Raw genomic sequence first — 26201 nt, 5'->3', positions numbered from 1 at the left:
AAAAAAAAAAAAAAAAAAAAAAAAAAAAAGACGGAAATGGGTTGTCTTTTCTGAACAGGTGTAGACAACTGTTTAATTCTGCAACGCTTTTAGGAGGCTACTTTGCAGGAAGAGACTACATGAGGTTATAAAAAGCCGCTTATGCTTGAATGCCCCAGGGAGGCAACAAAAAAAAAAAAAAAAAAAAAAAACTTAAAAAAGGATCAGGAAAAGCTAATCAAAATTTTGCAAAAAGTTTGCATATATTTTTCAAATATAAATAAAAAAAATAATTTTAAAATAATTTTAAAACTATTTTAACAAAACTTTTAAAAGAATTCCAAATTTTTTTTAAGTACAACCGAACTGACACCAAACAAAAACTAATATAAAGCTAAAATAAGGAAAAACTCACATCGAACTTGTAGCAGCATACATACTGCAAACTTACGCCAACTTTATGCCAACCATATATGAAGCTTACACCATACTAATTCAAAGCGGTACATATATCTAACACCAAACCTGCGCCAAACTAAAGCAGACACCACATCAACATATAGGGACACTTTACCCCAAGGAGAGCCTGCTCAACTTGAAGACTCTCTTTAAGGGCTCCCCCTGAGTATCCACACACTTCCTAGGAAGTCCTCTCCATACCAAAAACTTCCCAAATCTGTCAAATTTTTTGTCTAAAAGGAAGAAAGAAAAAGTTTCCTATTTGCCTTTATTTCCCATCCTCAATAATATAAATACGCTGGGAGAAGACCGTCTCCACCCTACAATTCAAGCAACTTCTCTCAAGATTAACTTTTTTCGATTCATCCTTTGTACATTTAGCGGAGGCGTTGTTTTTTTCTTTACTGTTTTTTTCTTTCATTATTTCAATCCTGCTTAACATTTGTTGATTTTGCGTTCCTTCAAAATGGCCTGCACGAACTTCAACTCCCCGTACCAAGCGGAGAAGAGGCGGACCACTGAGGATGTTGAGAACACAAAGTTGGAGAGCGTGAGCGCGGCCATCGACTATCGCGAAATGGGTAAGTGAGAGAGAGCTTTGTCCGCTCCCCAGTGCGCGTGTATGCAGATCTACGCGTGCGCGTGACTACTCCCCCTGTGTGTACCAAGGCTCATTACGGCGTGTCCCCCTCCCCCTCCCTATTTGTAGATTTGATACTTTTCCCTGAGGGGTCATTAAAAAATATCAACAATACCGTTGTCAGTGAGAAGCACTTGGTTGGGAAATCCGTTGCTTTGTTCTTTTCGAACGGGAGTGACCCCAGGTGTAGAGCATTCCTTCCTTTCCTGCAGCAGGTACATGTTTACTTGGCGCGTGGTGCACATATAAGTTATGACACCTCGTCCGCCTTATCATTTGATTCCCCTTTTTTAATCCCCGCCCCCTTTTAGTACTACAAAACCATCAACGAGGCAGGTGGCAGCCAGAAAATTGAAGTAATCTTTGTGAGTACGGACCCGGACAGGACCTCCTTCGAAGACCACAAGAAGCACATGCCGTGGTTGTACATTGACATAGCTGACCCCTTAACAGATATTCTGAAGAAGCATTTCCGAGTGATGAACCCATACGAAGTCCCTTTCTATGGATCAGGGCCAAGAAGTGATGTTCCCTGTTTAATCGTTATTGGTAGTGATGGGCGCGAGGCACAGCTCCTGCACATTTGCAGTGGAAGGGACGAAGGAGAAAAGGGCATTTTGCGATGGGACTACAGGAATAATGTGTACTCGTTGAATAAAAGGGAGTCTTCCTTCTGATTGGGGTCCGCTCACGCGAGGGGAGTTTTTTTTTTTTTTTTATTTTTGTGGAGCTTATTACAGCTTTGTGTTAGTTTGCTTCTCTTCGCACATGCAGACAGATATGGAGTTGGGATGGGGCAACGCGCCCGCGTGGGGCATATATACTGCCATTTGGACTTGATATAAATGGCCTGTACTTAAAAATATTCGCGTTACACATTCCTCGGATGTAACGCGTCTTCGAAGTGAGCAAATATACGCCCCTCTTTTCTGTGCATGTGAGTGTTTCCGTCTACATATAAAAGCGTATCAGTCTGCGTTGCGTTGTGCTTCTTTTATTTTTTTTTTTTCACCTGTATACGTTTTTACCGTTCATTCGAGTGCTGTTCGTTTTGTGGCACTTTTTTTTTTTTTTTTTTTTCTTTTTTTGATTCGTGAAAAGTGCTAAATTGAGTTTTAAAACGGGAGACCCTTCCCTTGAGGGGCTCAAATATTTAAAAAAAATATATACATAAAAAAAAAAGGAAAAAACATTACTGGGGAGGAGGCTACAGCTTTGGGGGGATTTACATGCAAGGAAATCCCTTCGCAAAGAGCTACGCCCCTTGTGCGGCTGCTAGCGCGCAAGTCCAGCCAAGCGAGGTGCTTGAAACGATGCAATTAACCGGTGCACCAAGATATGCACACTTGTCCAAACAGTTACGCCAAAAAAAAAAAAATGAGAGTACATGGGCTCGGTGAGGGGTGTGTCGGGTTGGGTGATCCTAGCGGGATGTGTCTTTTGTCCCGATGCGGTAGGGCAGTGCAGCTGTCAAGTGTAGCGGTGGAGAAGTGTATACATAACCTTTTGCGCATGCCTAAGCTGCACCCCTATGTGTGCATTTTATTTTGGCCACACCTGCCTCGACATTGGTTTCTCCTCTCCCCCTCTCCGTGAGTTTCCCTGGGGGTGACCACATGAGTGCCTTTTGCATAGCCACACAAATTCCATGTGGAGTTCCATTTGGAGTGCCGTTATGTTCCAACTTCTGGCTCTTTTTCCCTCCCCCATTTGTTTCCCCCCTCTGCATCACCCCGTGATGCTAAATTAAGCTACTCAAGCTGAGTGTAAGGTGACCTTGGCTCACATGGGGGATTTTTTTTTTTTTTTTTTTTTTTTTTTTATTTCCCTTTTCCTATCCCACACCTTTATACCTTTATGATGACTCTTTTGCATTCTCCCTCATTTTTGGTTGTTCCCTATCATGCTAGTCCCTATCTCTTTTTCTTTTTTTTTTAGCCGAGTGGTGGGGCTGACTTATCCTGATTGCAGCAATTGCTGATTTGATTTTTTTTTTTTTTTTTTTTATATTTTTGTTCCCGTGTGTGTGTTTTCCCCTCGAAGCGCTCCCTCTCTTTGTGGGTTTTGGCAAAGAGCCTCGAAGGGGAGTGTAGCAGTGGCGCGGAGGGTAACTCTCAAGCGAACACGTGCACATAGCACATACAAATATAAGAAGGCGTATATAAACGTGATCACACACAAGTACACAACTAAAAATTATACGCACGCATGAGTGTGGCCGTGTGTACACAGTTGTGCGTATAATTATTATTTGTGGGAGGCAGACACAAGCGCTAAGTAGCTAGAAGGATAGTTCGCTTAGGCAAAATGGCAGAGAAGGGCAGGAGGCGCGTTTGTTACGTCCCACCCTGCTGGGCGTTGCCCCTGTTGGTCTTCCTCTATTGGGGTTACTACTCTTTTGTTAAAGGCTCGGTTTGGGAAGGCGTCTCAGATGAAGAGGCCAAAAATGTGAAACACTTAACCCACGAAGTAGAGTTACAAATATACAGTCAACACACACCAAACTGTATAGCTCTGTTTTGCAACAAGGAGGAAGTGGCATGCAAAGATGTGTACAAAGAATTTGTGAAGGCAGCAAATGAGATAGCCAGTGATGAAATCGCATTTGTGTATGTGGACACCGTCCCACTGAAAAAAACGGCAGACAATTTCGATATTCAAAAAGTGCCAAAAATTCTGACCTTTAAAGATTTTGATCCAGAAAAAGGATATACCTTTGGGCAAAAATATACAAAAGAAAATATTGTGGAATGGTTTAAATTGCTTCCCATGCCATCTATAGAGGTGATGGAGAAGGATCATGTTGAAAAATATGTTGAGATGCAAAAGAAGAAAGGTTATGCTAGTATTATTGCTTTTTGTGTAAAAAATTCTGACCATGTTCATAAGTTTTTTCATTTTGGGGAAACACACTCATTGCCTAATTTAGCTGTGGGAATGGTGTATATCGATCAGGAGACTGATGCAAAAATTGAAATAAGTAACGGACCAGGGGCTACCATTCCAGAGGGCAACACAAAATATAATGATGTGTACAAACCGGACAACAACGTTTGGGTGTCCAATGACATCCTTACCTTTGCTAGTGAGTACATGGCGCAGTTCCCTGTGATTATCAATTATAAGAGGAGCTTGTACAAGGCACAGAAGGGCGAAATTTATGTCTACCTGTACAGCCACTTTGGGTTCTACTCGGACGCGCTGTACGTGGAGCTGGCCCCCGTCATACGGGCGCACCACCCTCAGGTAAGCTCGTGTGGTTTGCGTGCGCTCACTCCGCTGCACCGCGTCAACCACTTCAACGATACACCCCTTCACCGCTTCTCCCCTTCACCCATACACCCCTTCACCGCTTCTCCCCTTCACCCATACACCCCTTCACCGATACGCCCTGTCACCGCTTCTCCCCTTCACCGCTTCAACCACTTAACCGCTTTACTGCAGCTCCGTTTCGTGTTCCCCAAGAGCGAGGAGGTGGCCGAGTTGCTGGGCACCGAGAAGAGCGGCAATTTGATCCTCTTCGTGGACTACCGAGACGCGACGCTGGACGTCCTCTTCGGATTACTCAGGCCCAAGAAATATATAAAGCAGTTGGACAGCGAAAAAATAAACGCGGAAAATCTTTCCCAAGCTATCACCCAATTTTATAACAACGAACTTGCTCAAATAAAAAAATCACAAAAAGAAGTAAAAAGAAGAGAGCAACAAAACTACCAAATTGTATGTGCTAATAATTTCGACACACTTGTGTTGGATCCAGAAAAAATCGTTTTAATTTTTTATCATGTAGAGGGATGCAAAGAATGCAAGCCTCTTTTTTCTTTCTGGTCCCGTGTCTCCAACTTTTTTCACTTGGAGAATAAATATAAAAATGTCTTGGTGGCCACCATGGATGCAAAGTTGAACGACATGACTGATGAGTCGGTTGACTTTTACCCCAGCGTGGCCATTTACCCAACAGGTAAGGCACGCGCGGCAGGCGTGACAGGCACGACATGCACGACAGACGCGACTTTTTGCTGGCCATTCTTCGAGAGCGACTGGAGGTGATGGTGTAGCTACAACGCCTCTTTGTCCTTCAGACGAGCACAGTGAGAACCGCGAATTTAGTGAAGAACGGAGGCATTTATTGTTCTTCCTTCCCCGCACATTATTCCTTACCGCATTTGTCTCTCCTTTTCATTCTCCCCCCCGTGCGCAGGCTTAGACAAACTGAAAAGGAAAAAATTTCTGCTCTTTCCCCTCAAGTTGGATACTCTGATCGACATGGTGGACGAGATGTTGGAAGTGGAGGAGGACCTGTGATGCAGACCCTACAGGGGGAGTGCCCGCTCCTGATATTTCCCCCCACGTCAGCTGCAAAATATGCTTGCCATTTTGTTGCCATTTATTTGCCTTTTTTGGGTCACCTTTTTTTGGGCCACCTTTGTTGCGTTTTTTTTCTCTTTTCTTTTTTCTCTTTTTCGCCCCCCAAAAAATTAACCCCACGCGATGTACACCCCTGGAGAAGAAGGAGAAAAAAAAAAAAAAATTCACTCAACGCATGCATCGTCTGGAACTGCGCTGGCCAATTTTTTTTGATCCCTTTCCACCCACCTGTGCTGCTTCCTGCAGATCTCGCTCAAGCCGCGGTTTTTTCTGTCGCTGTTTTTTTCGAAGACGCATTCTGTTGTTGCAACATGTCGCGTGGGTGTGCGCATGTGTGTAGCCGCCAGTATAAGGACACGCGCACGCACGTTTATATGTATATATATATATTTTTTTTTTTTTCACAAGCCTTTGTGAATTGTTACACCCACTTTACACAAATTTTCCTGCACACCCACTCGACTTTGCCTTTTTAACGTAATAAAATATTTGTCCTCAAATATACAGTCCTCGTCGAGTCATTTTTCTCTCTGTTTTTTTTTTTTTTTTTTTTTTTTTTCGTGTCCAAAAAAAGGGGTTCACGAGAAGGGAAAAAAGTTCACAAACGGAGTGATTATTCATCTAGTTGGCGATTTCCCCAACCGGTCGAGCGAATACCCGGGTACCGAACCACGCTCCGGAGCACAGACAGGTGGTCAGACGAAGTGGGGCTCACAAAGGAGACTCAACCTTGTCAAGTGGGTAGCGGTCAAGTTGAGCAGCGGTCAAGTGAGAACCGGTCAAGTAACCGAAGCGGTGAAGTGAGAAGCGGCCAAGTAAACGAAGCGGTCAAGCTGGGCAGCGGCCAAACTGAGAACACCCCTGCGCATTTGCACAATGTTGTACCTGACGACGGTGATCAGCAACGCCTGTCTGGCGATCCTGAACTGCGGGCTGTGCCTGTCGGCGACGAACTTAGCGAGAATGATGATACTGAAGGATTTTAAGATATGCCCAGAGGGGCACATGAAGTGCGACAAGGAGAGGTGGTACTTTGTAACCTTCTACTTCACGCTCTACATGAGTGCCTTCTTCGGATGTCTCATTTCTTTATTTTTTAGAAGTGCCAACAGAAGAAAGGGCTTGATGGGTGTGCACTGTCTGTACATTATTGGAAGTTTATTAACAATATATAGTTCCCCTCACATAATTTTATTTTTATTTTCTCAAGCGTTTTTTGGACTAGCCATTGGAGGATCTGTGGTGACTGCATCTTGTTACATTTTAGAGTACACGCCAAAAGAACACCAGAAATTCTATGGGTTCTATATTCAGATTTTTTTCGCACTAGGGTTATTGATTAGTTATATTTTTGGAGCCATGTATGCAAATATACGTTTTTCCAACCCGAAGACTACATACTGGGTATTCACTGTGTTGTATAAACTCCACTTAGCAATGCCTTTAATCTTCAGTGTGGTGTCGTTGCTGTTATTTTCATTTACCTTTACCCTGGACACACCTCTACATTTGTACGAATCGAAGAAATTTAAAAAATTCGACAAACTAAAGACAAAAATAAATGTACAAGAATTTAATGAAAAGGAAGAATACCACAAAAATGAAAAAACAAAAGAAGTCAGTTTGCTAGGAAAAGATTTAACCATAGTGAATTTTTTTAAAAATGAATTATTAAGGAAGACTTCCTTTGTAGGGATGCTACTCTGTTTTTTATATTCGCTTAATGGATCCTTTTTATTCTTCAATTCCATATTTTCATTTTTCAAGGCCTTCCCTAGTACCATGGCTAATACATTTATTTCAGTGGGTTTCGTTTTGCTTTATTTTATTAGCTCCATCGTTTGTACAAAATTGATTCAGACATATGAAAAGAAAGATTTATTAATTACTGGGTTGGTTGTGCAAGCCATATCAGCAGCATGTTTAGTTGGCTCCTACTTCCTCGATTTTACAAGCCTTATACACAAAATTATGTTAATCGTTTCAATCTCTTCTTATTTTGTGGGCTTGTCCTTAGGGTTCGGACATATGATTTGGACCCATGTATTTGATTTATTTCCCAAGGAGTGTAAAGTTGTGGGCGCTTTTTTTTCCTACTACTCACTCTTCCTTGGAGCCTTTTTCATTTCTGTATTGCTCGAGTTTATAAGTATTAGGTACTACTCCTACCTCTTCATCCTGTGCCTGATTTCCCTCTTTGTGTCCATCGTCTCCTTCAGCAAGTGCTACAAGGACGAAAGGGTCGCCATTGCTAGGCATCCCTCCATGGAGGACTAGTCGCGGGGCGGGGGCAAGATATTACACGCGGAAGAGGGTACAATGGCGAGCTGTCCATGTGTCGATATAACGCCCATCACCCTGAAGAAGAAGGCACATATGGGGTGAACACCTCTCAACTCGCCCGGAGACAGACTCACCAAACGTGCGCATTCCACGCGACTGAACAAGTTTGCAGCAGGGGTGGAGTGAAGGCATTACAAGGACCATGTCCCGTTGGAGACGACACGGAGAACTCATCGGAGGGAAATATGACCAAGAGCGATGTTTATCTCATCTTATTATGGTGTACACGTATAGGCACACTGCGCCATTTTTTTTTTTTTTTTTTTTTTTATGTCCTTCACGGGGGATCCTCATAGGGGGAGTTATGAAGCGGAAGCACCATCATTGCTTTCCCTCCCCCATCTTGTGTTGTCTCCATTATTTTTTTTTTATTTACCTTCAATTTTACATTTTTCCTTTACCAAACTTTCCATGTGTGCACATCCCTTCCAATTATGGTTGGTGTTTCTCGCTCCATAGGGGCACCAACACCTTGAACAAGAACCTCTTTTTTTCTTCTTTTACATCTGTTTCTTTTTAATAACAATTTGTTATATAAGTAGTGGCCCATTGAGCAATTGACTCAGCTGATTGTTGACTCCGAAAATGACTACCGCGTCGCGAGAGAGGCCTTTCCGTAGGAGGTGTATAGTTTCCCCCTCCAAGCACCACTAAAGAAAAAAAAAAAAAAAAAAAAAAAAAAAAAAAAAAACGCTGCCGGGGGGTGATACTTTTCGGGACGTTTTTTCAGTGATAGAGGAGATTGTTCATGTGTAGATGTGCCACTTTAAACGGGGTATGGGGTACGGGGTGCTCCTGCCCACTCATAAAAGAGGGGGAGAAAAAATATTTTTAAGGTACCCATTTTTTTTCAGGTCCCGCACAGCAGCATGGTCCAACTGTCATCATTCGTAAGGGAAGTGGTGGGGAAGTGATTTTTCCCTTCACATTGTGCCCAAGAAATTTCCTACCATTGGAAGAAATAATATCCCGTGAAAATATGCATAACCTAAAAGCATGTCGTCAACGTGGCTACTGGTCGCCAACAAACTGCAGCTACACCGGCCCTTCACATTTGGGTTTCATGCTTGAGGAAATTGTGAGGGAGCCATGTGGAAGAAGTGGCCAAGAGAGAAAAAGGTGATCCTTCCCCTGCTGATCCTTTTTCTCCTCATTAGCGTACAAAAAACATTTCGGTGTGAAAGTGTTAAACTGGAAAGGGTTCCATTTGATAGAGAGTCCGTCAGGGGATCTTTAAAAAACAAATTAAAAAAATATGAGGGGAGTAAATTGGTACTGGTAAGTAACCTACCTCATTTGTCAGTAACACATACAGAGTTTTTGCGCCTGCTGGACGGGGAAGGGGGTCACCATGTAGGGAAGTTTGTTCGCCTCGGGGGTGGTGGTGGTGGTCATGTACTACTCCCCGCGGACCCCGCCATGTACGATGGGCTGGTGATCATCCTGGATGTCTTGGATGACCAAGTGGTCGAATCTCTAACCAGCAAATATGTGAACAGTTTCAGAGAAAATAAGAAAAACATTTTTTTATGTCTCAATAGTGTTAGCGGGAAAAACGGGATACAATTCTTAACAGAGTTACATATTCAAGTGTATGCAGGTGGACTATACGTGAAGGACCCCTTTGGAATGGCATCAGGAAAAGGGGTGGAAATGCCTGAGGGGAAAAGCAACTTGGGGGGGTGCGCTTTCTACACAGGAGAAATAATACGAGACACACCAATCGTTGTTAACCCTTCCGGAGGGGGAAAAAAGAAAAATTTACTCTTCCAAGGCACAGCACATGTCATGATGGAAAAAACAAACAACATTCTCGAAATCGTAACTTGCACAAAGACATGTCTGCTGTATGATAAAAATGACCATGTGGTGAAAAAAGCAAAACAGGGAACAGATTTATCTTTAGTGTCTTCCAGTCAGTGGGACAATAACTCACGCTGTGTTTTTTCATCCTCAAGTGAAATTTTCTCCGACCTTTTTTTTCACATAAATGGAGAAAATAAAAAATTCGCAAAAGAGATAGTTGCGTGGAATTTTAAACAGAGTGGCATCGTCGGATACGATAAGTTTAAACTGTATGCAGTTGGAGGAAATATGGACCATACAGGAGGAGGGGACCTCTTAGGGGGGGATCGCATAGGGGCTACTCCCTTTGTCGCTAACGATTTAATTCACCTGTCCATTGACCTTTACGAACTGAAGAGCAACTTCTGGGTCCCCTTCAAACGGAGAGACATTCAATACGAACTCGTCAAAATGGAAATTCAAAGAAGAGATTTTTTAAACCTGTACAAAAATGCGGACAGTCCAACGTACTACACAAATTTCCATTTACCAAACGAACATGGTGTGTATAAAATAAAAATATTTTTTCGCAGAAAAGGCTACAACATTTTAAATTTGCATTTTTTCCTCCCCGTTCGATCTCCCCTGCATTATGATAAGAACAAAAAAGTGCAATTTGCGTTTTATCCATTTTATACGTACATTTATCTGTCTCTTTTGTGTTTTTTTGTTTTCATTTTGCTCATTATGTTTGACGATTCGCGGGGGCCCACCGAGGATCACGGTGAAGGGAGCCACGGCAAAAAGGACAAAATGGACTAGCATGGTGCCACCTGCTCCCCCATGCGGCAAGCCACAAGTAGGCGTATATATAGGCATACGTGAATGTGGGCCTGTTCCGCTGCAGCATATTGCATAGCCCGTTGGGACCATCCCCACCATTGCGCGGTTTTGTTTACGTGTACGAATGCGCATAATTATTATGTTCATATGTTCATTCGTTCATATGCTTATTTTTTTATGTTTGTGTTTTTTCTTTGTTTTCCACCACCTCGGCGTAACTACAACGTGCGCGTGACAAATTTCGTTGTCGTGTTGACCAACCCGGGATGAAACACAAACAACGGCAATTTATTCGTGTTCACTCCGAGAGAACAAACCGGCGGTCCGCAAACAAGGCACCGATAGGAGAAGCCCCTTTCAAGCAAAAAAAAAAAAAAAAAAATGCTACCAAATAATTCTGTTCCACCATCCGCGCGAGGAGTAACTGCCCTCCAAAAAGTTACCAATCGAAAGGGGAGGAGACTTAAACGATGATGATACACGTTCTAAGTACAAAATGTTTTATGCGTGCGCATGTTGTTACTGTATCAGACGAGTAGCCAAAATAGCACAGTGATAATTCGGGAGTTCGTCACGCGAACGGAACTCCATAACGAGAGTATACATAGGCCCCCCTCCCTGTCCTCGATGCAAGAATTACAACAAGGAAGGTTCAGCACATAAAAAGAAATCCCCAACAGTCCAATGTGACCACGCCTCCCCCACGTCAACAAACGGAAAACAAGATGAAGTACATTAACAACCTAAAAGAGATTGAAAATAAAATAAAGTCCTTGTGTGACAACTGCGGTGTTGCCCCACCCAAGATACTAATTGTTACCAAATATGTAGGCAGTGAAGAAATAAATAACATTCACGCTTATGACAAGAAGTACCACTTTGGGGAGAATTCTCTGGAAGCCTTGGAGCAAAAGACGAAGCAGTTGCCAGATACCATCAAGTGGCATTTCATAGGGAACCTCCAATCAAAGAAATGCAAAGTCTTGGCAAATTTAAAAAACCTACATATGGTGGAAACGCTAGATAAACAAAAAAAAGCCATCATGTTAAATAATTACTTAAAAAGTATAAACGAAAATGAACAGAGAACCAGTGACAAGGTAAAAAAAATCCGTGTGCTTATGCAAATTAAAACAACAGACGACCCCAACAAAACAGGAGTTGTGCACAACCAATATGATGATATTGAAAGCACAATTCTGTACATTATCAACAATTGTGAATTTCTAATTTTTAAGGGACTCATGACCATTTCCTCGTTAGAAATTTCGAACAGGGAAAACTCCTTCGTAATTTTGAATGATATAAAAAGTAGACTGCTAAGCAATACAGTTATTCGTGATTACTTTCGTGACAGAAAATTTCACATGAGCATGGGTATGTCCGGTGACCTCGAACTAGCTATTAAGCACGGAACAACACAGCTCAGGATTGGGAGCGCCATTTTTGGCTAGCTCGTAGCCCATAATGATCGCCATGATGGTTATTTTTTTTTTTATTTTTTTTTTTCCCCCTTTTTTCACCTGACCCGTTGTTCATACTTTTTTTTTTTTTTTTGTAGCATAACGGCTAGCTACACATTGTGTTACATAATAAAAAAAGGGGGAAAAGGCGCACATGTGTGCAAGCTCTAGATGAAAACTACAAGTCTGTTTATTTGCATATACCCCCCAATCCTATTCTTCACTTTTGAATGTACATAAAATTAATTATCATGTCTCCGCTTTATTTTTGTCCAACCAAATTTGCTTAAAATTAAAAAAAAAAATAAAAGGTACCAAATGGTTTATATGTTAAAGATACGCGTTTGCGTGATAAAATTGGTGAAGTACGATTCTTCGAACAAAAAAAAAAAAAGAAAGAAAGAAAAGATATGCACGTGCAGGCGGGTGAATATAACGCACGCACATATCCACGTATGTGTACACTTAAAAACGGCATGCGCACAACAATCACTTCACGTGCGCAAGCAAAACAAAAAAGACGTTACATTTTAGGCGTAGTATAGTACGGTTAGCTTCGGGTACGCCTGTCCTCTCCGCGTCGACATGTGCACTCTGTGGGTTAAAGCGGCTAAGCATTAAATGAGGGAGAGACGGAACAATTGGGGAAGCCTCACCCCACGGGTACGTCACGAGAGAATTATATACTCGCTGATCTACCACAAAAGAAATATTATCACCACAGGGGATACTACCTCTTCCCCACTCCCTACAAATCGTCAAACACCCACAGCTGCAAAAACTGAATTTCGAATTCCTCGTCATGGGTCAGCAAGTCGTTATCGTATGTACTGCTCCTGCTGGTCTGCCCTTTGCACAAATCGTCATTAATGAGCAGCGAACAGTTATCCCCGCCGCCTATCGTTATCGACCTTTCATCCGAGTAGACAAAATAATTGTTTCGAGTGGTCCAGTTGAACACCTTAATGACCGCATTATCATTGCCACTTTGATTTTTTTTATTGTTTTCGCTTGTTTCGCTATTTTTGGTACCTCCGGGGTTGTTCCCCTTCGGGGGCTGCTTCTTCCCCGGGAGGTGGGTTAAATGCTTGTACTTACCCTCGTTGAGTATTTCTGTACTGCACTGCATGGCGTCCGACGACGCGCCACGGTTTTTATCGTTGTACTGGTAACAGCCCCGAGACGTAACATTATCCTTGTCGTTGTACCCGCCCCTATCGTTACCACCATAGGCGCCACCGCTACACGCCCCACCAACCGTGCTACCAGCCTCTTCATCTTCGCCGCCATCCAAATCGTGCATATCCGTTTTGTATCTATTCATGTAATCGAGGGGAGTGCGCGAGGGGACCTCTTGACCTGCATCGCCCCTAAAGGAGTCCTTCAAGCTGTCTTCAAAATCAGTGCCGGGCTTTTCCTGCGAATTGGACCTCGAATTATTTCCCAGCTTCCCCTCATTGATGTCTGAAGCGATGTTCTTCCGCTTAACCTTTTCAAAGTTCCCTCCTAATGGGTAAAAATTGTCCATACTCTTGTCATAGGCAAAACGGTTTCCATTATTATCCACATTCCCGTCTTCATCTTTTATTTTTCTCTCCTTGTCTCCATGCACGTCTTTGTCCTCTTTTTTGAACGTAAACAAAAAGTTTTCCCCAGAGCCGTAGTAACAATTATCGCAGTGTAATTTGTCCAGGAAGCACCCGAACAATACATTCTCCATATCGCAGATTAACAAAATTACGCTGCCTTTATTGGATACACTCCTGTACAAGGTTTTGAAAGACACCCCGTGTATACTTGAGCAAAAAGCGAGCTTCCATATTTTAATGCTGAGTGTTGGGGGGAGGTAGTAGTTTATCTGCTTAGTCATTTCTTTGGTTAACAATTTTACTGCACCGTTAATGTACTCCAGTTTGGGGACTAATGGTAAATAATTTAAATCCTTAGCATCATTCGCTCCCTGTGTTTTTTTCTTCGATTCTTTGGCCAATAAAGACTGTTCAATAATGCACCTTAACAATTCGTTTGATGTAAATGGCACCGAGGTGATGGTTTTTTTTATTTTGTTTTCTGATTTTCTGACTTCATCAATTTCTTTGATTATCTTTGTTGTGGTTTCGTATGCCTTATTGTTGTTAAAGAATCTGAACAGTACAAAGCTTTTCTCTTCATATTTTTTCTTCGCCTTTTTCTGCCCTTCGAGGTTCGGTCCAGGTTCTCCACCTGTTCCCTTGTTTCCCCAGTGGACCTGGTTCCCCTCAGTGCAAAGGATACCTCCGCAGGAACTGCCGTAGTTGTCCCCGGTGGATGAACTTCGCAATCTTTGATGATGCAACTCGAAGGAAATATTTTTTAGCGTCTTTGAGCATGAGCGTTGTGCCTCGCTCGCAAAGGTGACAGTGTCTTCTCTCTTTATGCAGTTTTCCTCTTTTATTCCACCCGTTTGCTTGAAGTTACTGTTTGATTTGTCCACGTTGGGGAATCCCCCCTTGGACGATGCCTCCTTAGCTACGCTCAAGGAGTCTCTCTTTTGATTTCCCGAAAAAGTGGAATTGTTCCCCTCACCCTCCTTAAAAAAATACCCCGAGTTGGCTAAATTTAAATTATTTTTATAGGTTATATTTGGGTGAGCAGGAATTGCGCTGCTATAATCCGCCTCGTTAATTTTTTGGTAAATTTTTAAATCACTGTCTTGTAAATGCTCCACAATGTTATTCTTTGGAGAGGATATATCAAAATTTAAAAAGCTATTTTTTTTTTTTTTTAAATCATCATTTTCTTCTTCCTTTCTCTGATGGTCTACATTTATGTCATGCTTCGAAACGTCCGAAGAATAATTTGTTCCTCCCAACAGATGGTCATTTTTGTCCTCTAAAAAATGGGACGTGCTTTGAACCAACGGTTGGGCTAAATTTAATACATAGGTCAAACTTCTGCTGAAGTATTTATAGTAGGAAATGCTTTTCTGTTTGTTCCAATCATCCGTGCTCGAGTTGCTATTCATACCACTGTAGCAACTGCCCGTGCTATTTTTCTTTTGCGAGGCATCGTCGCATACTCGGTTGTAAATACTTTTTAACAACACTTGGATAAAACCACAAGTGTCTTCATTGTTACACAGGTAGGTATCCTTCGTGGGAACCACAATATGAGCACATTCATAAATATCGTACAAATCTATAAAAATTTGATACCTGCCAAATCCGTACGTTATCACATTTCTGTCTCTCAGGTCTGGTTCGAATAGCAACGATTCCTTCGTTAAAATTAGGTGGCCGCTTATCGAAAAATTTGTCAAGCAGTATTCGCATTGTTCTCGAAATATGATGCAATTTTTTTTCTCCTTGTCCGTTTCTTCCACTTTTGTACACTTGCTCGAATTCGTAGACACGATTGCGTTGCGGATTATTCCCTTCTCGAACTAGCCAAACGAGGAAAAAAAAAAAAAAAAAAAAAAAAAAAAAAAGTACGATAGTGAAATTATGCTATGAAAGGATTTCCTTTGAAATGCCGTGGTATCATTTATGCACATTGAAGCATGTACGTATTTTTATATACGCGTGCGATTGTGTGTTCAAACATATGCTGCCATGCATGAACGTAGCAGTGTGACACGCCAAATAATTGCATGTAAGCACATGTGTTTACCAGGCCGTTGGCAGGGCTATGTTCGCGCACTTGTGTATGTGTGCTCGTTAAGCGCCTTGGGCCCCTGCCCCCCCCTTGTGTGTGGCGAAAACAAAGTGCCTTCTCTGAGTGTTCCCTGCACGATGCACGTTTTGGGAAGCTACGAGATGGTGGTCATTCTGTCATCAACTCATCGCATGGCATCAATCGAAGGGGACTCACAGGAGTCTGTTTTCTTTCCTTTCAATTTTTTCCTTCCCCATTCGGCTTCCACCCTCTATTGTTGCAGGCGCGACGTGGTAACAGTACGTCGTGATAGTACATCGTGACGGGCGACATAGGCAAAGGTGAACGCGGTGCGCATTTTTACGGAGGGTAAAGGGTGCGACCTTGTTGGTGGATTATGCGTGGCCTATCCACCTGCGCCCATTGGCAACCACCTGGTGGCACAGAAAAATGACGCGGTTGTGGCCTCTCCAGGTGTGCCCTATCCTGGTGTGATACGTCCCCATGCGCGATGCCCAGATGTATATGCAGTGCGTCTTGCTCGCGCGCATAAGGCCCACAAACGATTCTCACAAGCGATTCGCACAAGCGACTACCTCTAATCCTGCGCGCTGAAAATATTTTTGAGGTTGCTCTCAATTAAGCTCTGAATGCTCACCATGTTTGCGTTGATGGACGAGTGATCCGAGGATGTATCGAAAATGGAATCCAGCATGGCATTCAGTTCCTTCTTCTTCTCCTTCGAATTGTCAGCTGGCCCACTCTGCTTGTGCACAGCATCAGTAATCGCGCGCTTTACAATTTTACCATCGCCACCATGGACCACCTTCTTCCTTTCGGTCGCAGCATCGTTCGCTGTGGCAACTGGGTCAAATGTATTATTTTTATTTATGCTGTTCGCATCATGGAGCAGAAGAAAATCGTTCTTTTGAATTTCCTTTAATTGTGTGTTCTTTTTTGCAAGGGCCTTTGTGGTCACCTCGTTCGATGGTGAAGTGGACGCGGTTACACCCTCCCCCTTGGCAGCGCTCTTCTCGTTGAGGCCTCGAATTTTCGTTTTTAAGAGGCGCTCATCGAAGGGGTGTTCATTCGTCTCATCCGTTTCTCCATCGTTATAGCTATCCGTAGCACTGTGAAGTTTTTTTTTTTTTTTTTTTTTTTTCTTCCTTTCCAGGGGTTGGTGTACCATATGTCGCTCATCCGTTTGGCTTGCTTCTCCATCGTCGTCGCCCCACTCTACCACCCCACTGGGTGCGTTCCCTCCATTCGCTCCGTTCGTCCCGTTCGCCAAATCGGAGTGTGCAACATTATGCGTTGTGTGTGTCAATTCGGTGAGATCTGCAGAGGTGTAATTCATCTTATGAGTGACCCATTTTTGTGCCTCCGCTTTTGTAGAATTCTTCTTTTCTGTGTCCAACTCCCCCTCTCGCATGCTCGTTTGGGAAGCGACGCTATCGTCCGAGTCCACATGCATTTCACTGGACAACGTGTCATAGGTACCCGTTTTCGACTCTGTAGTTTCGTTGCTCGGAAAATGGTTCCCTTGCACTTGCTGTGTGGTAGCCTCCCCTTCATTGTCGTGTGTGTAATTTCCCTTTATTGCTTTAAGGGACGTCATTGTTTCTTCCATCTCTTCCATCACGGCCTTCTCTAAATTTTCGTTTTGGTGGTCTTCCCCTCCGCGGGGGGTGGCACTACTCTCCCGATTGGCGCTGTTTTCAGAATTGGCCGCTTCATCCGCACGAGTTGTGTTTACCATGTTAGCTGACGCGTTAGTATCTTCCCCATTCGCATGTAGTGTACTCAGATGTAGGTTGCTTGGCGTCAACTCCTCACTACCCCTTGCTTCATTTTGTCCCTCCAAATGTTTAAGAGCCATTTGAACTATCCCCTCAAGGATGGGATCGGCTAGAAAATCGTCCTGCTTTGAGGTCTTCCACCTTTGTTTTAACTTATCCTTTAATATTGCAAAATGGGTTGATAACGTTTCCCTTTTTGGGGTGCTCCCTTGTTCTAAATGCAACACTTGTTTCTCTTCCGTGTGTCTTGACTTATTTTGTTCTCGGGGTTTATGACTAAGCGGATGTGTGCCATGCGTCCGTTTGGCGTTACCGCCGCTGCTGCTGTAAATGGAGAGGTCTTCTAACGCACTATTGTTAGTAGTAGCGGTAGTAGCGGTAGTAGCGTTAGTAGCGTTAGTAGCGGTAGCAAGAGCAGAAGTTGTGTCCCTTTTCAATAGGCTCCCCTTCGCACTTAAGGCGTCAACTTGGGCGCTGTTCCCGCTGAATAGCTCTTTCATGGCGTTCAGTTCTCGCCGCAATGCGCGGGCTTCTTCACGTAGCTGTTCGTTTCTCTCCGCCAAATCGTCGTTTCTGTCCGCCAAGTCATCATTTCTCTGCACCAGGTCATCGTTCCGCTTTGCCAATTCGTCGCTACGCTTGAGCAGCTCCTCGTTCTGTGCCTTCATCGAGTTGTATTTGTCTTTCAGCTCGTTGTACTCCGTTTCCCAACTCTTCAAAGAATGTTCAATTTTGCGTAAAATATATTTTTTTTTTTTTTTTTCATTTTCCAAATTCTGTTTATAATTATCTACAGCATTTCTCATTTCGACTTCCTCCCTTTTGTATTTCTCACATTCAATTGTTAGAGTCATGTTCCTTTTGGTGAATTCCTCATTCTGCTTCGAAATAATATCTTTCACTTTTTCCAAGTGTGTAATTTTGTTGGCTAGCTGCTGCAGGTCATAGTGATGCTGGTGAGATTCTTCATCTAATTCATTTTTTAAAAATAAATTTTCTTTTCTCATTTTGTCGATATAAACTTGAAATGAATTTTTGTTCAATCTAATTACTTGGTTCGTTTTCATAACCGTATTTTCCAACACCTTTTTTAAGTAGTTTTTTTTTTTTTCATTTTCTTCTTTTTCTTTTTTAATATATTTGTACTCTTCATAAATGTATTGCACATCTTTGAGCAGTTTCTTCATGCGTTTTTTTTCCTTCCCGAGGAGGGTTGTCTCTGCGTCTGCATGATCACCACGTAGTTTTCCCCTCAACTTGTGGAACAACACATCACACTCCTTGTTTGCGTTGCGGGAGTAATCCTCGTCGATGAGTTCAATTTCACCTGTGTATCCTCCCTCACCCTTCAGCACTCTGCCTTTTCCTCCCCTTTCACCTTTACCTGAGCCCTTATCCACAGCAATGTCGTTTTTCATGCGTCTGATTTGTCTGCCCAATTTTTTAAGAACATCCCTTCCGTTGCTTTCATTCGAGTCGACACTTATTAGTTTCTTGGTAGTTGTACTTCTTTTTTGTTTCTTCTTCCCCTCCTCTTCATCATCGCACGCAATGTCTTGTTCTTCCTCGGCCTGGGTCATTTTTCCACCTTTCGCTCTTCCCTTCGACCCACTTCGTGTGCCAATTTTCCTATTGCAGTTACTCACGGGGTCATTACTAGACGTGGTGAGCGTCTCTCCGCTTCCATTTTGCTTCCCTTTCTTGGGGACTGCCACCTTTGTGTCATTTGACCCACATCGATTATAAAGACATAGGGCCCCTTCACTTGTCCTCCTTTTCAATTTCTTCTTGGGGGACGTGCGTACATTTCCTCCTGCCTCGACATGTGTGTGCGCCGTATTATCGTGGAGCACCATTTGTGAGTTTGCCTCTAGCGCATTGTCTCCTCCGTGGTAGTTGCACAAATCTTGGTCGCTCGTGTACTCTATTCGTGCCACGTGGCTTCCCCCCAATGGGTGTGTTTTTTTCTCCCCTGGAAGTTTACCACCCTTTTGCTTATCGCTTCTTTTCTTCACCACCTCACTACACGAACGAGTAACCATTTCCCCCTCGCTGTGGCACCTGCTTGTGTCCTTTTTAACGCCCTGTGTCTTCCTGCACAGCTTCATATCCACATTCCCTTCGCACGACTCGCACCCTTCGCCACCCCTTGGGTTGGCACCCCCCGCACTTATGCTTCTCTTTGGAGGGAAATGTTGACCACAAGAAGTATTTTTGTCACAACTATCCATTCTACATCTACTAACGGAGCAATTTTGCACATTCATAATTGGATGAGAGAATCCTAATGGGATAGAAGCGTCTTGCGTGTTCTTTGCTCCCTCCCCAGGTTGTTTCATACACTCCACATTCACTTTTGCATTTGTACCTCTTTCATCATGTTGATCAGTACAGGTTATGCAAAATGGTCCCCCCTTGGAAGCACAACTTTTGTTACTGCACACAGATTTATCCTTGCTCCTCGACAAGACTTGCTTCTTCCCCGTTTTGCTCGTTTTCATTTTTGTTCCATTTTCAGAGTTGAGACTTTTTTTCTTGTTTTTGTCCTTCACAGAGGGGTTATTCTCACAGATGGAAGCTTTTTTATTCACCGACATGGAGGTTGTCTTCTTTTTTGTGCAGCTATCTTCCAGTGGGATACCTCCTGCATCTCCCTTCTTATACGTACTGTCTTTCTTCATAACCACTTGTAAGTTTACACTATGGGTGGAGCGACCACCACAGCATTGGCAAATGTCTGAGGGGAGAATCGCATTCGTACCATTTACATGATTACTTTCTACAAAAGGGGAGTCTACATTATCATGGTCCTTTTGTTCTTCCTTAAACTGGGCAGGTGTCCTTTTCAGCTTGGTCATTTTTTTGCGTTTCACTTGGGAGGGATGCAGTAGGGTTAGTTTTGTGCCAATAGGGTGTATGTCATTTTCAACTTTCAGCATTTTTTTTTTTAAGCCACATTTTACTTTTTTATATATATGGTATTTTATTTTCAATTGTTTCCTTTTTTGTAGAGCTTTCCATTTTGCACACACATGATTTTTTTTCCTTAATGAAATGTTCACGGTGGAGGTAAGGGACCCTGCATCTGTCTTCCCATTCTTGTCGCCACTTCGTAGGAACAGTTTCGCGCCGAAGTTGTCTGCGTTTTTGCCGCTTCCATTCCAGTCGAACCCACTTCCCCACTTGCTTCCATCAAATGTGAATCCTCCTTTGTGTCCCCCTACGTTATAACTGTGCTCCTCGTCGATTGCACCTCCCCTTTTAGTGGAGCCGGTTTGGTCACTGTCGCTGGGGAAATTTTCCATTGGTCCAATTTTATTAGAGTCATTGATAAGGGGTGACACATATTTTTTGTCTCCTGTTAACTCCTCTTCCTTGTGCAGACTTCCCACATACATTTTTACTTCGCCACCTATCGTCTGTCCAGCGATACCTTTGTCCCACTCTTCATTTAACGAAGTCTCCTGAGGTGTGCATTCCTGTGGGGGGTCATCCCAAATGAACTGGCTATTCAATTTATCCTCCGAAGGATTCATATTTGGAATTTTTTCAAGACAGTGCACAAAAATGTCCTCATCTGGGGGATGGGTTGTTGTCGCTGCATTATTGGCCCCCACATGTGCGTTGACACATTCTGACCCGATTGCTTCTCTTCCACGTGGGGCGTCATATTGGAAAATGGAAGAGGGGTTCATCGCGTCCGTCGCTTCCGTCTCCTCGCCGCTGGACACTCCACTCATCAGTTCGTAGTTGCTCTTGGCAAAGTCGTAAACGTAATTCGAAAAGGAAACACTCTTTTTAAGTCTCTCACTGCTAGGGAATTTTTTAAGTGCTGATTTTAAATTCACTTTTTCCTTTCCTTTGGCTGTCGTGTTGGTGGTTATCCCTGCACCCACATCACTCTGGTTGGCAATTTCTGGCTTTCCATAAAAGTTGGTTGCTAAAAAGTGCCCTTCGTCATCATCGTAGTCTCCATAAGAATAATCTTCCTCTTCCCGTTCTGCATCTATCAATTTGTGGTAGGTGTTTCCCTCTGGATCTGTCTCATGGGTTGTATTCTCCTTCGAGTTCCATGAGTGAGACTTTGTCTCGGTGTAATAAGATCCATTTGTTGAGTCAACTTTGGGGGCATCACTGTTGGTCATCCCGTCACACTCGAATTGATTCGTGTTAGCGGAACCAGACTTTGATCCTACCTGGGGGATGCCATTCGATTTTGCTTCTTCCCCTGTGAGGTGTTCATTTGGGCAGCTATCCTCATTATCCCCCTGTGCATCACATTTTTCAGCGACGTCCTGTTTCACGTCTGAGGGGGGCACTTTCCCCTCGGTAGGCACTGTGCTCACGGGGATGTCATTCGGGGAGCCTGCCTGATCGGCGCCCTTTCCTTGCTGAGGGGGGACATTTCCACCAGTCAAATGGGCTTCCCTACCATGCGCATCGTCTGCTACGTCCACACCGTTACATGCTTCATCATTATCTGCAGCGTAGTTCAGTTCATCCCCTTCGCCTTTTCCTTTCCCTATCGACCCGCTCTCAATAGCTAGCTTTGCATCTGCGTGAACGGGTTCTACTTCCCCCTCCGCATGATTCTCCACACCAATGATCAAATTGTCGTAGGAACAAAGCAAGTCTATTTTTAAATTGTTAATGTAGTAGCCATGGGAAAGCGTATCAATTTTTTTTACCCAGATGTTTTTCTTTGCACACAAGCCAATGATAAAATTTTTGTTAATAATCATTTGGCTGAATTTATTTTTGACCATACTAGGTTTGCATCCGTAGGTCCCTCCCCAAATATACAAATCGTCTTCCATCGTTTTGCAAAGACTTACCTTTCCGGCACTCACATAAGTTACGTTCTTGAGGCTGTCAACTAATTTGGGTTCGTGACTCTCTGCACAGTCATCGAATCCAAGTACACCATTGGTGTTGTCCCCCCAGGAATAGAGTAAGTTGTTAAAACTGATTCCCAGGATGAAATCATTTCCAATGGCAATCTTTTTAAAAGCTATATTATTTGTATCGATCAGACATGGCTTTGTTAGTATTTTTTTCCTCATGTCTTTATTTTTTTCACCCTGGATGAAATTCTCGTTTATCAAACCGAACCCATACAACAACCCGTCGATGGTCAGATATAGGGTGTACCTATCCCTTGAGTAGACATATTTGACGATGTTATTTTCTACATCTACTTTGTGCACTCTGTTCACTTCATGTTTTTTCTTTTTCGTTCTGGTGCCTACCTCTTCAGGGTTGCTAGACTCTCCCACGTCTTTTTGCAACGTGGAAAACGAATGGACCGTTTCTGAAGTAGAATCTGGTGTGCAATCCCGGGTAGATCCTAACCCATCCTCACAATCAAACGCAGTATCATCCCCTTTGCCCAACTGCCCATAGGTGTTATCCCCATACGTGAACAAATCTCCCTCTTTCGATATAAAGGCAATGTGGCTATCTCCACTGCTCACATCGTAAATTATTTTATTTTTTAAAACAGGATCTACTAAAAGGTAGGGTACATTTTTATCAAAGTCTTCAAAACCATTCAATTGCCAACAGTATATTTTTCCTACTACTGAGAGAAACCCAATGATGGATTTTCCACAACTGACTTTTACAATTTTGACCTGAGGGTGGTACATTTTGTGTCTTATGATTTCCTTTTTTTTATTCTTTTTTGAGTTTATTACCTTCTGCTTATCTCCCCCGACGCCATCCTCATCATTGGGACTGCCTCCTTTAGGTGTGTCATCACCATCGGCGTTGTACGTATCGTCGAGCTCCTCCTTCTCCCACTCCTCATTCTTCACATCATTTATGACAAACACGTGAATCTTACTGCCTTTTTTTTCGCTTGACATGTTGTCTGTACTGTTTTTTTTTTTTTTAATTCTTCATATCTTTTGTGTGAATACACACACAGGACGACGAGGGGGAGATAGCGTCAATGCAGTTGTGCAGAATTACACACTTGTCAGGACACACACAAAACACAAAAAAAAAAAAAATTGCAATGTTGTTACGGAACAAACGGAACAGCTAAACACGGTATGCGTAAAAAAATAACAGAAAAACACATTCACTATACAAATGTAAAAAAAAAAAAATTCCCAATTGGTACCTGAACAAAATTGAAAAAAAAAAAAAAAAATTATGATATGTTCAGAATATTTTACAAAAAAGGTAAATAGGAATGGTACGTTGACGGCGAGATACAAGAACTGCGAATAAAGACAAAACAGAATACACTCTATCTTCATGTATCATTTATCTCCACAACTTCTTGATGTATTAAAAAAAAAAGAAGTTTCAGGGGTGGTAAGACAAACGGACGAAATACGGCCTGATGCTGTCTCGAGCTAGTGGCCAACTCACACAAAGTGCGGCGGGCGGGGGGAAGTTAATTGCCACCAAATTGAATGGGGCACATATGGGTGTATGCTGTCCCCTCTTTTGGGCATGCCCCGTCGGATGATAAACAAATTGTGAAGTGGTGGACAAAAAAAAAGGGGGTAAAAAAATACACATATAAGCATACATGTACACACATGCACACTCATATGTGATGTACCTGTCGCCTAGTTGAGGGCTCCTCCCCGTTGTGCGTCCTTCGGCCAAGCGCCACACATGAGGGGGATGCTGCTCGCGCTGCACTTTTTAAAGGCGAACAACACTAGCATAGACACGGGGATGGGCACGAACGTGCGTGCACAGAGAGGCATAGGCTCGCTCGTGACGTCAAAACAATATGGAGGAAAAAACCACACAGTGTCCGAGGAAGAATTTTTGGAGCCGCCAAATTGGGTGTGCATACAAAGAGACACGGGGGAATAAATGTCGCAAATGAGGCGCAGGAAAAAAAAAAAAAAAGTTACGTTTAACCCTTCAACGAGGGCACTCCTTACCAAATGAGGAGAACAGGGAAGTTTCCTGCGAAAGGTTCCCTGTTCCCTGTTTCGGGTGCAAAAAGGCCGGACGGAAAAGCATACGGAAATAAAAATGAAGGGAAAATGAACAAAAAAAAAAAAAAAATGAAGCATGTGGGACGAAAAAAATGGCGCAAAAAAAGAGGCAAACATGACGCAAATTTAACACAAATGTAACTTAAATGTAACTTAATGGTAATGCAAATGTAAAGCGAGCATAACGCAAAATAATGGAGTGACATGGAATACGCTGGGTGTAACAAGGGAAAAAAGGAAATACAAATAAAACACAGAAAAGTGCGGAAATTTCTGAGGAAAGAGCGCCACGCGGGGAAATGTGCACAATGTATGCCCCGTTTGCGTGACACATAATATGCACGAAAACGCGCCACCCGTGTGGACAGAATGAAGAACAACTTATGCGCTCCACACCATGGCACTGCTCACGGGGCATTTGCTCCACTGGGGGAAAGGCCCATCTCGTGCTTTTGCGCAAAATGGAAAAAAAAAAAAAAAAAAAAAAAAAGAGCGTCCAAATGCATAAGGGGGGAAGCATAAATAAAAATGCCTCGAGAAAGGTAACAGAAAAATCGCGAGGAGGCACAACCAAGTGGGCACACAAATGTTCCCCACGATAAGATATATCGTCAAAGTGTAAATGGACTAATGCATAACACTTTGCCATGTTTTACAACTTTTCTTCCTCCATTGCGCGCGCGCGAATGGTACCCCGCATATTCTTTTAATAGCGTAGGGTCAAAAAAAAAAGAAAAAAAAAAAATGGACAAAAAAGTATATGCTTCAACGTGGTGATGGCAAAGGAGTGCAGTCAGATGAGACAACACATGGAATGAAGCCTCCTTGGAGATATTCCCACTTGGTGCACACAGCGTGTCCAAACCTTTTTTTTTTTTAACTGCTGCTTCTGTCCAATCGACATGCACACGGGTGGAGATCCTGCAGTAGCGAAGCTCAGCTCCACTAATTTAAACCATAATTATATTTCAACCCGCTTCTGGCCTCTGTCCGCGTACCATGTAGCATGTAACACTGTGTAATGATATACCCTTCGCTCCTTAGCGGACATGTGCTCGCTCCATGATCACCTCCAACGTGAACTTAAAATAGGTACATTGGTTATTCCCCTTCGCGGGAATATAATGAGGACAACTGCGGGTAAAACACGATGCGCGGTTAATTGTGCACCGATTAGATACATCCGCCAGGGGGGTAAAAGAAAAAAAAAAAAAAAATTAATTCGGTAAGGGGCTCCCAACTCTGTGCACCCCCTTTTCTCCATCGACCAAATGACAAAATCGGTGAAACTTCCAATTGGAAGGGGAGAACACCAACTTGGATTTACTTAATCGCAGAACAATATTGTACAAAGGCAAGCATACCTGTGAAGGAGAGTAAAGGTGTGCCGGTTGCCCATGTGGGAAAGCAGATAGTCCACATGTGGTGCGTGTGTGGCGTTTGTTCTGGTTCTCCTTAGGTGTCACGTTGTAGGTCGGCTTTCACCCCCCCTTCTCCTTCGCACCTCTCCAATTCGTCACTTTTATTTTTGTCCATTTGTGCATTTTTCTATTTGCTCCATTCCCTTTTCACGATGCTGTGCGTTCATCCGACAAGGGCAGCAATCATTTGCTAAGGGTGCAGACCCCCTTACATAGAGTCCCCACTACAAGGTTGTGCATTTGTATGCACAAGTTCGAACGCACGAGGTGAAAGATGTCGGTCCCAATACCAAATGCTTCTGCTTTTTTCTCGTTGAGCCCACGTTGTCGAAATGGGAACGGAACAGTGTATCGTTGCACGAGGTTCCGTTCTGCTCGCGTGTGGGTTCCGTTCTGGTTGCATGTTGGTTGTGGTGGCAAGCAAACAAAAAAAAAATAAATAAATAACACAAAATGGAGAAAAAAAAAAAAAAAAAAAAAAAAAAAAAAAAAAAAAAAAA

General features: G+C 43.0%; 8 protein-coding genes across 8 annotated transcripts; 5 read left to right on the top strand and 3 right to left on the bottom strand.

Moving 5' to 3' along the window:
* Nucleotides 1-587: 587 nt before the first annotated feature.
* On the bottom strand, nucleotides 588-859 carry AK88_01691 (uncharacterized protein; the record flags this gene model as incomplete). The annotated part of the gene is made up of 2 exons (XM_012479326.1): nucleotides 588-671; nucleotides 791-859. The coding sequence occupies 2 exons, from the start codon at nucleotides 857-859 to the stop codon at nucleotides 588-590; spliced, it is 153 nt and encodes a 50-aa protein (XP_012334749.1).
* Nucleotides 860-904: 45 nt separating this feature from the next.
* AK88_01690 (uncharacterized protein) lies at nucleotides 905-1755 on the top strand (the record flags this gene model as incomplete). Its single annotated transcript, XM_012479325.1, has 3 exons — nucleotides 905-1019; nucleotides 1148-1293; nucleotides 1390-1755. 3 exons carry the CDS (start codon nucleotides 905-907, stop codon nucleotides 1753-1755), a joined length of 627 nt encoding a protein of 208 aa, XP_012334748.1.
* A 1630-nt stretch (nucleotides 1756-3385) lies between these two features.
* AK88_01689 (uncharacterized protein) lies at nucleotides 3386-5383 on the top strand (the record flags this gene model as incomplete). The annotated part of the gene is made up of 3 exons (XM_012479324.1): nucleotides 3386-4324; nucleotides 4544-5039; nucleotides 5280-5383. 3 exons carry the CDS (start codon nucleotides 3386-3388, stop codon nucleotides 5381-5383), a joined length of 1539 nt encoding a protein of 512 aa, XP_012334747.1.
* A 939-nt stretch (nucleotides 5384-6322) lies between these two features.
* On the top strand, nucleotides 6323-7723 carry AK88_01688 (uncharacterized protein; the record flags this gene model as incomplete). Its single annotated transcript, XM_012479323.1, has 1 exon — nucleotides 6323-7723. The coding sequence occupies one exon, from the start codon at nucleotides 6323-6325 to the stop codon at nucleotides 7721-7723; it is 1401 nt and encodes a 466-aa protein (XP_012334746.1).
* Nucleotides 7724-8878: 1155 nt separating this feature from the next.
* On the top strand, nucleotides 8879-10396 carry AK88_01687 (uncharacterized protein; the record flags this gene model as incomplete). The annotated part of the gene is made up of 1 exon (XM_012479322.1): nucleotides 8879-10396. The coding sequence occupies one exon, from the start codon at nucleotides 8879-8881 to the stop codon at nucleotides 10394-10396; it is 1518 nt and encodes a 505-aa protein (XP_012334745.1).
* Nucleotides 10397-11142: 746 nt separating this feature from the next.
* Nucleotides 11143-11871, top strand: AK88_01686 (YggS family pyridoxal phosphate enzyme; the record flags this gene model as incomplete). The annotated part of the gene is made up of 1 exon (XM_012479321.1): nucleotides 11143-11871. One exon carries the CDS (start codon nucleotides 11143-11145, stop codon nucleotides 11869-11871), a length of 729 nt encoding a protein of 242 aa, XP_012334744.1.
* A 757-nt stretch (nucleotides 11872-12628) lies between these two features.
* Nucleotides 12629-15831, bottom strand: AK88_01685 (uncharacterized protein; the record flags this gene model as incomplete). Its single annotated transcript, XM_012479320.1, has 2 exons — nucleotides 12629-15301; nucleotides 15817-15831. The coding sequence occupies 2 exons, from the start codon at nucleotides 15829-15831 to the stop codon at nucleotides 12629-12631; spliced, it is 2688 nt and encodes an 895-aa protein (XP_012334743.1).
* A 280-nt stretch (nucleotides 15832-16111) lies between these two features.
* AK88_01684 (uncharacterized protein) lies at nucleotides 16112-23179 on the bottom strand (the record flags this gene model as incomplete). Its single annotated transcript, XM_012479319.1, has 1 exon — nucleotides 16112-23179. The coding sequence occupies one exon, from the start codon at nucleotides 23177-23179 to the stop codon at nucleotides 16112-16114; it is 7068 nt and encodes a 2355-aa protein (XP_012334742.1).
* Nucleotides 23180-26201: the final 3022 nt, after the last annotated feature.

Source organism: Plasmodium fragile (assembly GCF_000956335.1).
Source record: "Plasmodium fragile strain nilgiri unplaced genomic scaffold supercont1.15, whole genome shotgun sequence".
NCBI lineage: Eukaryota > Apicomplexa > Aconoidasida > Haemosporida > Plasmodiidae > Plasmodium > Plasmodium fragile.
The sequence above is the reverse complement of the archived record's forward strand: the minus strand, read 5'-3'. Positions and strand labels throughout refer to the sequence as shown.